At 35.8% G+C, this 16,482-nt stretch overlaps 1 protein-coding gene across 4 annotated transcripts; it reads left to right on the forward strand.

Moving 5' to 3' along the window:
• The first annotated feature begins 1,041 nt into the window (after window positions 1-1,041).
• On the forward strand, window positions 1,042-12,596 carry LOC137813541 (uncharacterized). Of its 4 annotated transcripts, none has more exons than XM_068615866.1 (8): window positions 1,042-1,583; window positions 1,796-1,921; window positions 3,128-3,251; window positions 9,524-9,969; window positions 10,246-10,322; window positions 10,469-10,604; window positions 11,566-11,769; window positions 12,232-12,596. In XM_068615866.1, exons 1-8 carry the CDS (start codon window positions 1,242-1,244, stop codon window positions 12,289-12,291), a joined length of 1,515 nt encoding a protein of 504 aa, XP_068471967.1. In that variant the 5' UTR covers window positions 1,042-1,241; the 3' UTR covers window positions 12,292-12,596. The 4 variants fall into 4 exon arrangements, 3 of the variants coding, with proteins under 3 accessions (XP_068471967.1, XP_068471968.1, XP_068471966.1); XR_011081442.1 differs by having other exon boundaries at window positions 1,067-1,583; window positions 11,502-11,769; XM_068615865.1 differs by having other exon boundaries at window positions 1,070-1,583; window positions 10,234-10,322.
• Window positions 12,597-16,482: the final 3,886 nt, after the last annotated feature.

Consider the following 16,482-nt stretch of genomic DNA (forward strand, 5'->3'; position numbering starts at 1 on the left):
ACAATACTACTTCGACGGTTGGAAAAGGTGATTAGATTAAAATAAAAAATTACATATGGTGTTTTAGCAATTTCATTTCTTTGCCAGTTAGGGTTCCTTGTGGGGAGGATTAAGCTCTATGCTAAAGTTTATTAGGCTTGAAAGGACTTTTACTAGTCTCCCTTTTCTTCTTTAGGCAACATTCCTGGGCTGGAAAATATGCATAATCTTATCCTCACTGATTTACCTACAATTCCTAATTAGACTCTTGATGAATCTGTCAGCTGAGTCAAAAGGTTGATAGAATTTTTTCCATCTATTCTCATAGCTTTTGTGATTGAGGGGAAGTTAATTTAGACTAATGCCATCCCTCCTACTAAAACTTTGGTTCTTTGAAAGTTGTTTCATAATAAGTTGCCTATGGATAAGGAGGTTCAATATACATGTTTCTCTTTGTGTTCCATGTGTACCTTGTGTAGGCAATTGGAGGAAAGCAATTTTCACATATTTTTTTAATGTCAAATTCCCATCCAAATATGGTTTTTGGTAGCAACAAGTTTTCCCTAACCTACATTCCTTCTCTTCTAATGATTTTATTCAATTCTTTAAAGTTGTAGGTAGCCATTTGGTCAAAGAAATTTGCACAATTATTGTTACATATTCTCTTGGATGTTGTGGAAAAAAAGAAATCATGCAAGGTTTTAACTTAGCATAAATTTAGATTGTGCCATACACACTATGCAAACTTTTATAAGATTATCACGTAATGTTTGCTAAAAAAAAAATTATGAATAAGGATATGGTTGACTTTCATGTTTTGAATGACATCCAAACTAGTCCTAGAAAGAGTTAGAAATATTCAAGTCATTTGGAAAATGTGTAATGTCGATTGGATTAAAATCAACAAGGATGGAGCTGTTAAAAGTTACCCGATATAGGTTGCTTCTGGAATTTTATTTTTTAAAGAAATCGAGATAAATACATTGACAAATCTATTTCTTTTTTAGGTACCTATTACTCTTTAATGCTTAAATTACTAGAGTCATTTTCATTATTAAGATCTCATGTGCTACTGAAAACTTATGTGCTTGTAATCAGCATGATGCTTGAAAGAGAAGGACTAACTCGTGAATAGGAGAAAACAAATAGGGACAACTTTGCAAGAAATTTTCTTTGACTATCTTTTGGGACCCGTTTGGTATTTCCTCAAGTATATTTTGTTGAACTGTGAAACTGAAAAGAAGAAATAACAAACATCGCTGATGGAGAGTGATCCTGTGAAACTGAAAGTTCACCTGGTCACTGGCACGGACACGGCCGAGTTCAGGCTGCTCAGTGAGGCGTTGGGTCGGAGCTCAGTGGTGGGCCTGGACGCGGAGTGGAAGCCGGTACGGAAGTCATTCCCGACGGTGTCGGTGCTCCAAATCGCGTGCGGTGACTGGGGCGTGTTTGTGTTGGACTTGTTGTCCCTTCCTCTCTCTTCACTGTCGGAACCGCTGCGAGAATTGCTGCTGTGCCCCGACATCTTGAAACTCGGATTCGGATTCAAGCAGGATTTGGTTTACCTGTCCTCCACTTTCTGCTCCCACGGCGGTTTCGACAAGGTCACACATACGCACACACAATGAGTATAATATAATATAAAAATAGGGTTAAGTGTTTTTTTTTATCAAGGTTAACGTATTTCAAAAACTAAAGCAATGTTTAAATTTTGGAAAATTTTCAGAAACTACAAACACCACTGACCCTTGAGAATAAACATTTCTGCTCTGCTCCTGTTTTTTTTCAGAGAGTTTCTTAATTCAATTGTGCATAGGTTGAGCCGTATTTGGATATCAGGAGTGTGTACAATCATCTGCAGCATAGTAAGAAGCATGCACCCAAGCAAAGTAAGAGTTTGTCAACAATTTGTGCAGAAGTATTGGGGTTTTCGCTCTCCAAGGTTTGTTTCATAAGATATTCATTCAACCTCGGCATTGTTCTGCCTCCATGCCTATGCTTATTTGAGTTATTGTGTGGAATGTGATTCTTTTCTTTAGGTGAAATGGGTTTTCTGTTAGCATTTGTAGGAAGTTTTTATCAGTTGTTTTGTTCTTGGATCTTTTCCTTTTAAAAGAATTGTACTGCTGCAAGCTTGTTTCTCCGTGTTGTTCTTTTTGTTCATTGGTCAAATTTATATTTAATTTTGTCAGAGAATTAAACATCCAGAAACAGGGCTGAAGAAATGAGTGGATTTAAGTATCTGCCATCGCTGCTCAAACTGAAGTTAGTTAGGCTTGAAACATGGACATTGAATAGTTCACTTTTACCTCATGATGAAATTCAGTTTTATTACGAAAAAGAATTATGTTGGCACAGATCAATCCTTGTACATGTTTGAGAACCAGTAATCTTCAAAGCTTAAGTAATTAGGTAGAGGCATATAGATGGATTTGCATCTGTTAACTAATACTTTATTCACGTCAGAAACCAATGCATATTTGTGTCAAAGTTAAGTGCTTAATCCCTGTCAATGGTAGAATGATTGTTGGGAATGTGTTCAATATCTATAAGATTCCAGATTGTAATCTAAATAAAAATATTTTTCTTTTAGTTGGAGCAATCCCATTTTTGGATTCAACCACTTGTTCTAGTAACAATTGTCAATTCCAGGATGATAATCGCCCTGAGAATATTAATTCTGCTGATTAATGGGATGGTTTAAATTCTATCAGAATTAGTTTTTAGTAGGCTATCTTCAGATAGAAGTGATAGGTGCATCTCAAATTTTGACTTTTAACTTGTCGTTTGATTTATATGGTTTCTGACGAAAAGGATTCTTTGGTTGCCTATTGGATTATATCAATCTGAATATCTTGGCTTTTAAAATGATTTCTGAAAATATTTGTTCACAAAGCAAATAATGCAAGTTACAGATTGTTATTGACTTTTCATTAGCAATACTAGGATTGACCATAGTAGAAAGATACTTTTGTTCATATTGTTGAATTTAAATTGAAACATGATGTCTATAATTGGACATGAAAGGGGATCCTCTTATTTGTTCAAGGATTTGTATGTCCTCCCTTGGAAGTTTAGGATCCAGAGTGGGTCCAAATGGCCTTTTCCAATTACTATATCGTGTTAACCAAACTTATATCTGCTCTAGGAACTTCAATGTAGTGATTGGTCGCATCGTCCTCTTACAGAAGAGCAGATAAGATATGCAGCTCTGGATGCTCATTGCTTGCTCGACATATTTAAGGTCTTCCAGGAAATGGTTGTCAAAAAAGGTTTGTAATCCTGGGAAATTTTATGGCACAAACTCTGGACAAATTACAAACTTGCCATTGTGTTATATTTCTTCTATTCCATGATTTGGTTTTTTGTTTTATTGCTTGATTGGATATTTGGTCACTCAAGCTGACAACATAGTGTATTCTCATGCTGGTAAGCACCCAAGCCCTTGGGGAAACCCACCCTCAAAAGCAAGTTATTAAGGAGGGAGAACAAACACTTAAATTTCTGCTAAGCATTCCATACTACTTGATGTGTGACTTGGGCACCCTGCAATACCCAAGTTTTACCCAAGTTCCTATCATATGCTACAAATTTGAATGTTGAAAGATACATGACAATCCACTTAGGCACCATGAAAAAGTGTAGGTCTAGATTGTAAGTTTTCTTTCAAATGAACGATGCAATGACTAAGTTATTCAAATTTGAAAAGTCGGACAATGGCAATATGACTATTGATTTTGGGGCTCGTATTTACATTTTTTGGGAAACCTAGAGGAATCATAACTAGATTATGATTAAACCTTTTGTTTTTCTCTTTCGAGTGTCTTTAAAAGTATATGCCCCCTTCATGATAATCATCACTTAGATAGGGTTTTCATGATGAGTTTTATAAAGTTTGTTTACATAAATTGTTTAGCTGCTCATTTCTTGGACTTTGCATTATTTTATAAAAGAATTTCCAAAGAGGGATACACATGGAATCTTCTCATTATGTGGGTAATTCTTTCATAAGATGTGGATTATTTGAAGATTCTTCATTAGATGCATGTCAAAACATGTAGTCCAAGAAAAGTTATTTTTTCCATTATGTTTTTTTGAAGTATCCAAAGAAGGAGAATGCTTGTACAAACAACATTGTGTATTGAGTACAAGAGAGATAAAGCCCAAAAAGATAACTTTACTCAAGCCAACTACCAAAACAAGATTGGAATCCTGAGAAGAAGGTTGAAAGGCAGACAAGAAGAGTCAACGAGCCCATTGGAGGAGGCACATTGTTGTTGCAGTGAGTAGAAGGTGGCACATTAGTTACACACGTTTGACTAAGCCACATAAAAAGGGGTTTAGGGTTTAGGGGTGTACAGAGGTTTTTGCCTCTGCAACCACTAAGGTTGTGTGTCGCTTGACAAAGTACAATAGATTCAGTGGTTGGTAGAGATATTGATGGTGGCTAGTGGCAAATGTTGATGACAAACAATGCCAAATTGTGACAAGTTGAGTGGGATTAGACCTGTTCTAGTACCAAGTTGAAAGTAAAAGATTTTACAGAAATGATGCTTTGAAGATCTTGATCTCAACAAGAAATGATGACTCAATAAGTATATTAAGGTTTGAATAAGAAGTACGAAAGGTTAATAAAAGCCTACACTTAGGACCCTATATGATGATAGGTACAACTAAAAACTTTTACAAAGTAATCTAGAAGATAATAAAACACTTGTTCTAACACAAAAATAAATCTCATGTATGTGTAACATGTTAGCTAAATATAGGAATTGTTGGCCTTTAATCCTGGATGGGTAAAAAGAAGGAAGATGGGCTAAGAAAAAAGGCGTTAAGCAAGGAAATGCAAAGACAAAAGGTTTGATATTCATAACAAAATGTCCACATGGCAAGAGGACATTGAAGTGGAGTATTAAGAATAAGAGGGTTATTACCTGATTTAAAAGTTTCCTATGCTTCCTCTCTCATGTAAACCCTCAAAGGGGTATAAGGTGGTGGTGGGAAATAGAGCAAAAATACAACACCCTAAACATATTTTGATTATGTGGTAGTAACATAATAAGCCTAGTACTTGGAAAACTTGAAGCAGGACAAGCCTAGTGCTTGGAATATGTGAAGCAACTACGTCTGATAGACACTAGCCAGATCACAAATGCATATGCTTTGTCTGGCAAACAATAGAGCCAAGTTCCACTTCGTCTGATAAGTTAAATGAAGATTATTCAGACGATAAGTACAAACCAAAGACTTCAAACTGATACGCTTAAAGAATATTCTAAAGCTTAAGTTTGAAAAACAAAGAATGTCTTTTACGCTTGTCCCATGTAGATTCACACTAAACAACAATGTTCAAAAATACATAGGGATATGATTCAAAGTTGAAATGATCACCAACTTCTTTGATACATGTAGTTTCAACTCGAGTTCAACTGTCTATCCGGTACGATGTGCAATTTTAACTAACGTGTGGTGTAAAAGGATCTGCTATCGAGGAAGATAAGTACTGCTAGCTATTAGAGAGGTGGCCTAAGGAAGAGATGAGAATTTAATGTTCCATGCCTTGCATTTATTGCTTCTCAACATAAGAGCTCATCAGATGATGACGAAATAAGAAAGAAGATAGCGAAGAGACTTCAAAGCTACTTAATGACCAAGAAAGGGAATGCAACAACTACTTTTCTGAAGGCTATCAGAAGACATGCTTTAAAGAAAAGCAGATAAGGAAGCTAGCCATACTTTGCAAGTGCAAAAACGTTGTTGAAATCTTTCTTTGCCCTAAAGCTTTGTAAGAACACTGTCTGTGTTCATCTTCGCTTACTAGTAGAGAGAGTTTAGCCTTGTATATGTCCAAAGACACTACCTTCTCTAGTGAGAAAGAATCAATGATCGGTTGATCACTTAGATATTGTATTAGTGTTGAGCCAGGAGTGGGTAATGTCAATAATACTCAGTGTTGAGCTAGAAGTGATTAGTCTGAAGAATACTCAGTGTTGAGCCAAAAGTGATTAGTGTCAATAATACTCAGTGAGCCAGAAGTGACTAGTGTCAAGAATACTTAATGGTAGCCATGAGTGGCTTGATCAAAGAACACACACATATACTTTGCAACGGTAGATTGCTTGGTGGAACTTGACTAGTTGCTCAAGAATTGGACGTAGTTTGTGAGATCAAACGAATCATTATAAAAATATTGAATAACTTTTTCTTTCCTTGAATCTTTTACATTTCTTATTTTTCTGCTCTTTTAATTAACTAAAGAAGGAAGGAAAAATTAAAACCGTTTTCACAAAGAACTCTCAAATCTGTTACGTATATCATTTGATCGGATCTGAACAATCGATATTAGCGAAAAACTGCAAATTTTTCACAACACAATTTAACCTTCTCTTTTTGTGTTATTTCCTACTTTTCACAAATAGATTTTCAAATACTCTCTGTAAAGGTGATATGCTTACTTTCTCTTTGAATTAGGAGCGTTAGATGTTGTTTTGGCCTATTAGTTGTAAAGCCTTGGAAAAAATTACTGGAGACTAAAACTTTGTCTACAACAACGACATTGTTGGAAGCCATGATAAAGGATTTACGAGGTGAGGCAAAGACATTTTATGTGGAAGCATGATGAGCATGGTGTTAATGGAGCAACAACCTATTGTGGAAGGTGTTTAAGAGTTATTGGTAGAATTTAAAGATTTATTCAAAGAGACCACAAATTTGCCTCCCAATAGATCTTGCAATCATACTATAGCTTTAAAAAAAGGTTCCCAAATACCCAACATGAGCCCTATCTCCACCCACATCATAAGGCTGAAATTGAAAAGTTTGTACATGATATGTTAGCTATAGGGATGATCATGCCAAGTATCAATGCTTAATTCAGTCCATTGACATCGGTGAAAAAGGATAGAAGTTGGAGGTTTCCTGTAAATTATCGAGTGTTGAGCATTGTCCCAAATAAGTTTCCAATTCTAGTGAAGAACTCTTGAATGAGCTTTGGGGAATGACGATCTTCTCCAAATTTGATCTTAAATTGTGCTACAATTATATTCAAATGAAAGAGGATTACATTTTGAAAATTGTATTTTGCATGCATAAGAGTCATCACATATATTCTGTGAGGGCTCACAAATGCCCCGTCAACCTTCTAAGGATGAGTGCATGACTGACACAACATACAATGACTCATGAATGATATTTTTTGCACTTAGGTGGTTTGTACTTTAATTTAGTTATGATGAAAAATCAGTGAGTTGTTGTTGCACTTACACACACACACATATATATATATGTATATGTTGATTTAGGAGAAAATATAGTTGATAAGCTACAATAGGATATTGTAATTAATTACAAGTGTGTTGTTAGAAGTTGTTACAAGACTCAAGATCACTTTTGTAATCATTATTTTAGGGTTAGAGTTCTATCTATATATAAAGAGGTTGATGTACTATTTCAAAAATACAATTTCCATCAAATCTTCTCTTGTTCAGTTTAATCTTTTTCAAGTTGGTATCAAAGCTTCCAATCTTTGGGGCTCTACCTCTGCTTCCATTTCTTTTGCATTTTTTTTCATTATCTTCTTAACTATGGTTCCTTTTTTTAAGGTTGTTTGAATTGCACCCATTTTCTTTTATTATCGTTGTTTCCTAAAGTGCACCCAACTTGTGTTTCACAACCACGACCTCTATCACAACCGTTTGAATTGTCAAAGTTTTTTCCCCAACTATCTTACATATGTCAAAAGCCTCAATAGACTTAAAAAAGATCGTCCCCTTAGGACTATTTACCACAAAATTAAGTATAGTTCTCCTCCTCCTATTGGTCCATCCATCCTTCTTCTTGCCTTAGCCTTTTTCCAACATCTTTTGAATCTCCCAAACTGTTGCCCCTTTCAAATTCTTTGAATTTTGAAATTTTTAATCAAATTTTGCTATAGTTGATAAACGACATCCAACATTATATAACATCTTCTGGACCTACACAGGCTCCAACATCCTTTGAAGTTCTTACTAGATGATGCTTCAATCGATAAGTTGCACCTGATAATACTTTCTCACAATAGTCACACTTCACATTTATTGCTTTCCCATCAAGTGAAACACAATGATTCCATGTAGGACCAATTTGCTCCAATACCCCTTCCTCTTCTAGCATCATGAATTGAACCACCTTCCACTGATTATTTTTTTCCCCTTCAAATTCTAAACAGAACAAAGAATCTCCAGCAAGAATAAAGAACAATCTAGCAAGAACAAATAAAAGCAAAAACAGAGCTAATGTCAATTACTGGGAAGGCATCATTGACAATGATGAAGCTAGCGTTGGTAGAAGTTGCGTGAGTGCTTCGGTGGCTATCAATGACGATAGTGATGGTTGTTGGACTTCAGTGTCAGCGTCAAAAGGATTGTGCTGTCGTGAGTTTCCTTCTATTATGATTTGCGAATGGATGGAGGGTCATACGAGTATTTGGCATTGATTTTGGGTAGAGTCCTATTTTTTAGCCAACAAATGGGCCTTCAAACCCTAATTGCATCAGACGAGAAGGATCGACGGCGCATGATCCCTCGGTTCGATGAGCAACCTCACAATCTCGCAGTGATTTGTGCCTCCCTTAATTCACCATCCGCGTTAGCTCACAACATCCCTTGTTCTTGTAAGACTACACGGGTATGTGAGTTTAGTTGCGATTTTAATAGTATTGGGGTCGCTAAAGGTTGGTTGTGGTTTAAGGACCATTTGCGTTACTTCCCAAATAAGTTAGGATTCCTTCCCTTTTGTGTGAATTTCGTTCTTTTTCGTGGGTTGGGCACACTGGGGAAACTAGAACATATAAAAGATTAGAGAGTGTTTTTTATTGCTATGTTATGAGGAAAGATGTGGAGTAGTTGATTGGTTGTGCTACTTGTGAGCAGAATAAGTACCAAACTCTGCAACTTTGCTTGTTTTCATTTCTTACTCATCCATCCACATAAATAAAGCTCATGTACATGCAACATATAAAATAAATGACAACTTATGGGCCTTTAACCCATCTTTATAAGAAAAAGAATAAATAAGAAGGAAGATGAGCTGAGAATAAATGGGCTGAAATAGAAGGTATTCATAGCAGAATGTCCACATGGCAAGAGGACATTCAAGTGGAATATTCTGCATGATGAGAAACATAGTGGAGCACATGGTTATAGGGTAGGAGACTGGCAAAAGGGAGAACGGAAATTGGGTGAGGAATTGGCTAGGCATTTGTCTTGGGGACAGCGGTTTTGTCGTGCTCCTCTGGTTGTTATTCTTTGCGCATTACTATTTTCTGTTTTTCCTGTTTTGTTTTTCTAAGCTGGAGTTACACTGTTGCTGTAAAGGAGTTATTCTCCTTGAATATCAACTATTTCCTTTCATATAATACCACCAGTATCAGAAACTTTTCTGTATTATTTTTTAACCTTACTTTCTGATCACGGGATATATCCATTTGTTCCCTCTCTTTTGTATTTTTGTCTAATAATAATTGATAATTTGCTTTGCTAACATTTTGTTGAATTCTTCACTGCAGGGGACTTGATTCTTGAGACTACGGTATTGTCTAATCCTGATGCTAATCTTGGGTTAAAAGAGGTATTCAGAAATCATGATTCGAGTGATAAAGTTCTAAGAGCACATTTTTCTGAAGCTTTAGCAATTGTCGAAGCCACAACTTGTTCCGATGTTGCTCGTATGATACCTTTAGCTGGGGGAATGATCCAAAAGTCATCATATTGGGTTACTATGCCAATGGATGAAGTTTTGTTGAAAGTTGTAAAAAAATATGGTGATAGAATCCTGCTAAAGGAGTCAGACAAAAAGCCCAAAAGCTCAAAAAAGAAAGGGAAGAAGCATTCACTAATTAATAGGATTAGCAAAGAAAATCATTTTGAGAACTTTGATGAGTGGCAAGGTACCCCACCCTGGGATCCTTTGGAGGGGGGGAATGGATATCCAAAGTTCCTTTGCGATGTAATGGTAAGTGTTTTAATTATGAAGATCTGATGTTCCCTTTCTTTCTATACTATTTTAGCCTAAGGAATTTTAGAAATTTTGTCAAATTCAATCATCTTTGCACAGAAGAAATGAGGCTTACTCATCATTATCCGGTTCTTGTATGCCCCTTTTCTGGACTTCTTTTTTATTAATATTTATGCACCTTTTTTATTGAAAAAGAAAGGGTTTTATTTTATTGTAAGATCTTAATGTTCATAAAATAAAAATGTGAGCATGAATTTTAAGGAATTTACTCAGGTTGAAGGCTTGGCAAAACATTTACGATGCGTTGGGATAGATGCTGCAATTCCTTATTCAAAGAAGCCCGAACCAAGGTTATAAATAGAGTATGGTTCTATTATTATTATGATTTTCTAATTGTTGATTCTAGTACATGCTCAACGTCATACTTCTGACATCTGAGTGACTTTTATATCTATATTTTTTCTTCTTTTGTGAAACTATTTTCATTTATATTTAGGATGTTGATAGAGCAAGCACAAAAAGAGAAACGAGTGATTTTGACACGGGATGCAAAGTTGCAAAGACATGACTATCTGATGAAAAACCAAATATATAGAGTGAAGAGTCTTCTGAAAAATGAACAGCTACTTGAGGTATGGTTAAATTAACTATCCAGATAAGGCAATTACTTCCTCCACTTAGATTATTTAAAATGACAAAAATGCCCTTAAATAAAAGTTGGGAGTGAGAACCAAAAATATTTCTGGAATACGTTTCTTGATTTGGATTTCTGGAACACTTTTCAGAATTCTGGAATCCTTTTCCAAAATACGTTTTCAGATTTATTTATTTTCTGGAATTGTTTTTTCCATAACGTATTTTTTGCATTCTTGAATTGTTTTTCCAAAATGGGATTTTGATTTTCGAATTCAATTTCATTTTCTGAACACAATAATCTATTCTGGCTTTACTTTTCCGGAATGTATTTTTTGAATTCTAGATTTTCATTTCCAGAATAAAGGATAATTTTGGAAATTTCAAAAGGAGATCGGGTGCAAGTCACACAATTAATAAGTTGCAGGAAGAATTTGGCTCCAGATAAACAGATTGATAATATATATTCATGTTAAAATAAAAAGTATGATTACACCATATTATGGTAACGTTGTCTTTTACTCTTATTTTTTGTATTTTAGTATGTTAAATTTTATGTATAATGCAGAAGTGTCGTTATAGGCTAGAGTTTAGTACATGGATTTCAAAGTTATCTGTGTGGACACCGTCTATTTTCTTCCTAGATTTCTACACACAAAAAGGTCTTCCCATCTTATTGCAAAGTGAATAGAAAATGGAAAAAACTTAAGTGTAGTTCACGGTGCAGTTTGTACTAGTTACATTAGAATTAGAATTTCACTTTGATAAATGCTAAATGAAGTTTTACATTAAAGGGTTATGCATTATACAAGATGAAACTTCAATTTTAGTTGGACAACAATACGAACGACACAGAGTTGTATATTAGTTTTGTTCGTACAAAAATTGTAATGCAGATGCAGTCCTTGCACGAGAGAGTGATGACATGGTGTAACAAAGGGTATTGGAAGTGTTTTTCAGGTTATTGAAACTTTTCAACTTAAAATTAACGAGGACAAGCTAATGTCGAGGTGCACAAAATGCAATGGAACTTTTATTCAGAAGCCACTGACAACTGAAGAAGCTATTGAAGCTGCGAAGGGTTTTCAAAGAATTCCAAATTGCTTATTTAACAAGAATTTAGTGTTTTGGCAGTGCATGGACTGTCACCAACTTTATTGGGAGGTATTGTTTATCAGTTCAGTTCGTGTGAGTTTCTATCTAACATTACCTAATCCCTTGTTTTCATTGGCGTTATTTAATTTGACTTAATATTTTTGGAAGCTTTACAATATAGTTTTCTTTGACACCTAAGGTATCTCTGTCTTTGGCCTGGACGCGTTATTGCTTTTACCGGCTGTTGGGTCAAATTTTACCCCTTGGTGATGGATCTATGCATGATTTTTGACATATCGTGGCGGAATTTTCAATTAAATTTGTGAATATAAGATTTTAGTCCTATCTATCATAAGGACATGCAAATGGAATAATAACTATACTAATAATCGGGAACTTATTCTTCTCAAAAGCTAGAGAACTAATATCTGTTAAACAGTAATGGTTATATTTTTCTTCTGTATGGTAGATATGCTTTTGAAATATGAGCAACTTTCTAACTTGCATACGTTGTGCCTGTCCTTTATTCAGGGAACCCAATACCATAATGCAGTTCAGAAGTTCATTGACATTTGCAAGCTGAGTGACTAATTTGAGTTCCGCTGTGATGTGCACTCGTGTGATGGTGTCATAAAAAAACTTTACATTGAAGAAAAATGTCGTTTTTACTCCAACATATATGTTTCAGTGCCTGTGCTGTTACACATTGATTTGGTCATCACCGCTTGTCGCCTCCACTCTGTTATTTCTCTATATTCTACTGAAAGGAGTCTTCCATTTCAAAGGCAATATTAGAATTTACTAGTGAAATCACATGTATAACACATTAACACCCGATAACTTGGCACTTGTTTTTGGCGATTTAATGGAGTTCTCTATCGGTTTGTGAATTTTAACAGGATTAGAATTCTCGAATGTAAGAATGGAAGTTACGAAGATATTTATAATTAGACTACACAAATATTGGGAGTTGGACTTTGTGCAGCAACCCTAATGTCAAGTAATAATTTTGTAGGGTAGCTTCTAACTCTAGCTGAAACTAATAATTATACTCGCTATTAGTTAGTAATGTTGTCAGTGCTGTTAGTCTATTTTTCACTCTCTCACACCCTTACTTTCTGTGCATGTATATATATCATGTGTCCAGTTCTTTACGTAATACAACTTTTTGTTTCTACAATATACACCTCTTGCTTTCTCTCTCCTTCCACTCAATCTGACATGGTATACAATTATGGCTGAACCTTCTTCAACTTCTCTTGCGACTTCTTCAAGCGCCACCACCACCACCCATAATTTTTCTGCTTCCGCTTTCTACCCTCATATTTTTACCACTCCTATTCACTTTAAACTTGATGAAGAGAATTATCTCATATGGCAGCAACAAGTCCTTGCCACCTTACTTAGTCTCAATTTTACCCACTTCTTGGACTCTGCTTCTCTTCCTCCTAGGTATTCTTTTGTTGTTGAGGATCTCCTAGGTATTCTTTTGTTGCTGAGGAATCTAACTCCATGGTTGGTTTGTTCTTATCACACCAAATATGCTCCAATCTTCAAACCCATTATGCATTCAGGACCCATGCCCGCGTAAAGAAACTCAAGATGCTTCTACGTGATCCCAAACGATAATCCATTTATGTTTTTCTTCAAGATCTCAAGAAAGTTGTTGACTCCCTGGTCGTTGTTGGGTCTCATCATCATTGAAAATCACATTGAAGCAATCTTAGAAGGTTTTCCTGAAGAATATGATGCTTTTATCACTTCGGTCACCTCCCAAACAAATCCCTATACTGTAGACCAAGTTCAAGCTCTTCTTTTAGCCTAAGAAGAGTGTCTAGAAAAATATCGCACAACCACTAATCTTCTTCAAGCACAAACAACATATTTTTCTTGCTCCAAGTTCTTTCCCAATAATCAACGTAGTGCTCGTGGTTCCTCCCAATCTCTACTCCCTAAACATTCTTTTAGATTCACTGTTGCAAGACCCACCTCAAACCTTCATGGACTGCTTTCTCCTTCTCCTCCACCTTTACCAACTCATCCAAGATCCAGTGCCAAATCTGCTGAAAAACTGGACATTACGCTTTTGATTACTGACATAGATATGAACGTCACTATACACCATCTATTTTTGCTCATGCTTCACAGTGTGCACCTATACCCAATGACAACGATGAACCTTCCATTCTTGGATCTCCTCCCAAATCTACAGATTCTTTTTGGTACCCAAACAGTGGTGCTTCGCATCTCTTCACTTATGATGATGCCACTCTCACTACCAAAACTCTATACACAAGATTTGAAATAGTGGAAATAGGTAATGGTTCTGGTTTGTATATTAAAAATGTTGGTACTGCAGTATATACTAATCCTTTTAATCATTGCACTTTTTCTTTGAATAATCTCTTTCATGTTCCTCACATAACTAAACATCTTTTAAATGTCTCTCGCTTTGCTCTTGATAATGATGTTTTCTTTTAATTTCATCCTCACCATTGTTTTGTCAAAAAACAAGGCTCCTTCTTCGCGAAATGCTTAAGAATGGTTTATATGTGTTTTCCAATTTTATTCCTTTTTCTCCACCTACCGTTAATACTACTACTATTTCACATGCAAATGATACATACAAGTTATGGCATGCACGGTTTGAACATGCTCGTGCATGCCAATGGTAGTGTAATTCATCGTATTATGCAAGTTGCAACACTATAATATTGCTTTATCTGCTAAGAAAATGTTATGTGATTCTTGCATTCTTGGAAACATCATCAATTACCTTTCACTAACTCACACAATTTACACTACCCCTCTTCAACTTATTTACATTGATATTTGGGGTCCATCTTCCATTGCTTCTTTTAATGGTTCTTACTACTACATTTCTTTTCTTGATGCCTACACTAAATACACATTGTTTTATCTCTTACATCTCAAATCTCAGGATGTTATTGTTTTTAAATCTTTTAAAGTCTTGGCTGAAAACCAAACTGATTTTACTCTAAAAAAATATCCAAACCAATAATGCTAAAGAAATTTTGTGTTTAAAGTCATATCTTGTTGAACATGGTATCCGTCATCGTTTGATTTGTCCCTACACCCATGAGTAGAACGAATCTATTAAACGCAAGCATCGTCACATAACAAATGCTGGCTTAACTCTTCTTGTCCACTGATGAGGACCTAGGAGAGAGTGTGCCTACTGACCAGACCCAACCTCTAAGGAGGAAGACTAGGAGCATGCCTCAAGACATAGGGCCATGTCAAGATTCTCCAACCACTACCTCAACACCTAGTTTGCCCTAGAGGATAATGAGGAGTAGAGCACAGGCCTTGGGTGTTGAGCATCAGTTGGTTTCATTATTTTTAATTTCAGTAGAATATGTGATGCGAGTTGATTTTAGATGTTTTCATTTTGGTGACACTTTTACTTAAGATTGGGATTTTAACAATTAATGGTGAGGACCTAAGGAAGATTTCCATTGGACACGAACTTAACCAAGTGGTTAAGTAAGTGTGAAGGTTCACTTCATAGAGGAAAAGATGAAAAAACAAGATATGGTGAAAATGAGATGCAATTGCAGAATTGAAAATGGGCACAAGGTAACATCAATGGTGGTCATGGCCTCCCAAATGATGCATCATACTCATGATTATGAGTGAAACCCAAGAGCAACAAAGAAGAAAAACTAAGAGACAAACACATAAAATGGAATGGAGAAATGGAAGGAAATGGAATGAGAAAACTTATGATGGTGGGTGAGAAATGTCATGCCACTTGGAGGGTGATGTGCTTCAAGATGAGTGTGTTGGTTGCCACTTGAGAGCTTCCCAAATCACTCAAGATAAGACCTCAAACCTAAGAGGACATAAGCCTCACTAAGAGTTCACACAATTTGTGCAGAGTTTATTTACTTCATTCAAATTCAACTTATAAAATACAATGAGGTAGGCCTCTTATTTATAGGTGAAGGAGCCTTGGAGAACAAGCATGAAGGGTAGGATAGGAAACACTAAAAAAAGGGCAGCCTTAGGGTTTGACTGTCAAACCCGCACACTAGGCTTGTCCTTCTAGAAACTAGGTCAAAATCCCTTCCTAAAGGGCTAGAAACAAGCTAAAATGCTAACTACACCCCATATTATGCTAAAAACACCTTATTCTAGCCTATCTTTGCTAGTTGGACCCCTAAAGAGAGCCCAAATTATTTACAATATATTTGTATCTTATAAGAAGACCAAAAGGTGCTCTGGTTTATGCCCATCTCCTCTGGTCGGGTCCATGAGATCCTTGATGGGGTCTTGAAATGTTTGCTGAGATGATTGCTCGTCATGTACTTGGTATTTTTCTTCCTTGGTCATCTTCATAGCTAATTGGTTTGTATCATGTCCCCCCAAGTTCAAAAGAATTCAACCTCGAATTTAAAACTCCTGTAGATCATAGTTAGTTTGTTCACATATAAGATAGTGCAAGGATTGGGATGTGAACTCAACTTATGTTCCTTAAGTGTGGGGAGTGCATAAGATGGGTTTCTATATACAAACCAAGTTTGAAAAGAATCTTTGGGAATGACAAATCTTTTTGATGAAAGTCCTTTTAAAAGGTGGAAACCTTTAGGAGGTGTTTGAAAATCATCCTTAAAATTCTTTAAGAAATATGGTAAGTAGGTAGAAAACTTTGGTAATGAAAAAGATAAGGAAGAAGTATACCGTGACGACGCAGTTATTTTTGTGAGGTCTAACAAGATGAGACCCTTTTTACTTTCCTTGACGTTTTCATTTTCTCTT

Source organism: Phaseolus vulgaris, chromosome 1 (genome assembly GCF_000499845.2).
Source record: "Phaseolus vulgaris cultivar G19833 chromosome 1, P. vulgaris v2.0, whole genome shotgun sequence".
In the NCBI taxonomy this organism is placed as follows: Eukaryota; Viridiplantae; Streptophyta; class Magnoliopsida; order Fabales; family Fabaceae; genus Phaseolus; species Phaseolus vulgaris.

What these genes read in the sequence shown, in the direction of transcription:
- LOC137813541 (XM_068615865.1), top strand. Translation starts at nt 1,242, where the DNA reads ATGGAGAGTGATCCTGTGAAACTGAAAGTTCACCTGGTCACTGGCACG. An exon ending in TGGGGTTTTCGCTCTCCAAG is followed by an intron (nt 1,922 to 3,127) that starts GTTTGTTTCATA and finishes TATCTGCTCTAG; the next exon opens with GAACTTCAATGTAGTGATTG. An exon ending in GGAAATGGTTGTCAAAAAAG is followed by an intron (nt 3,252 to 9,523) that starts GTTTGTAATCCT and finishes TCTTCACTGCAG; the next exon opens with GGGACTTGATTCTTGAGACT.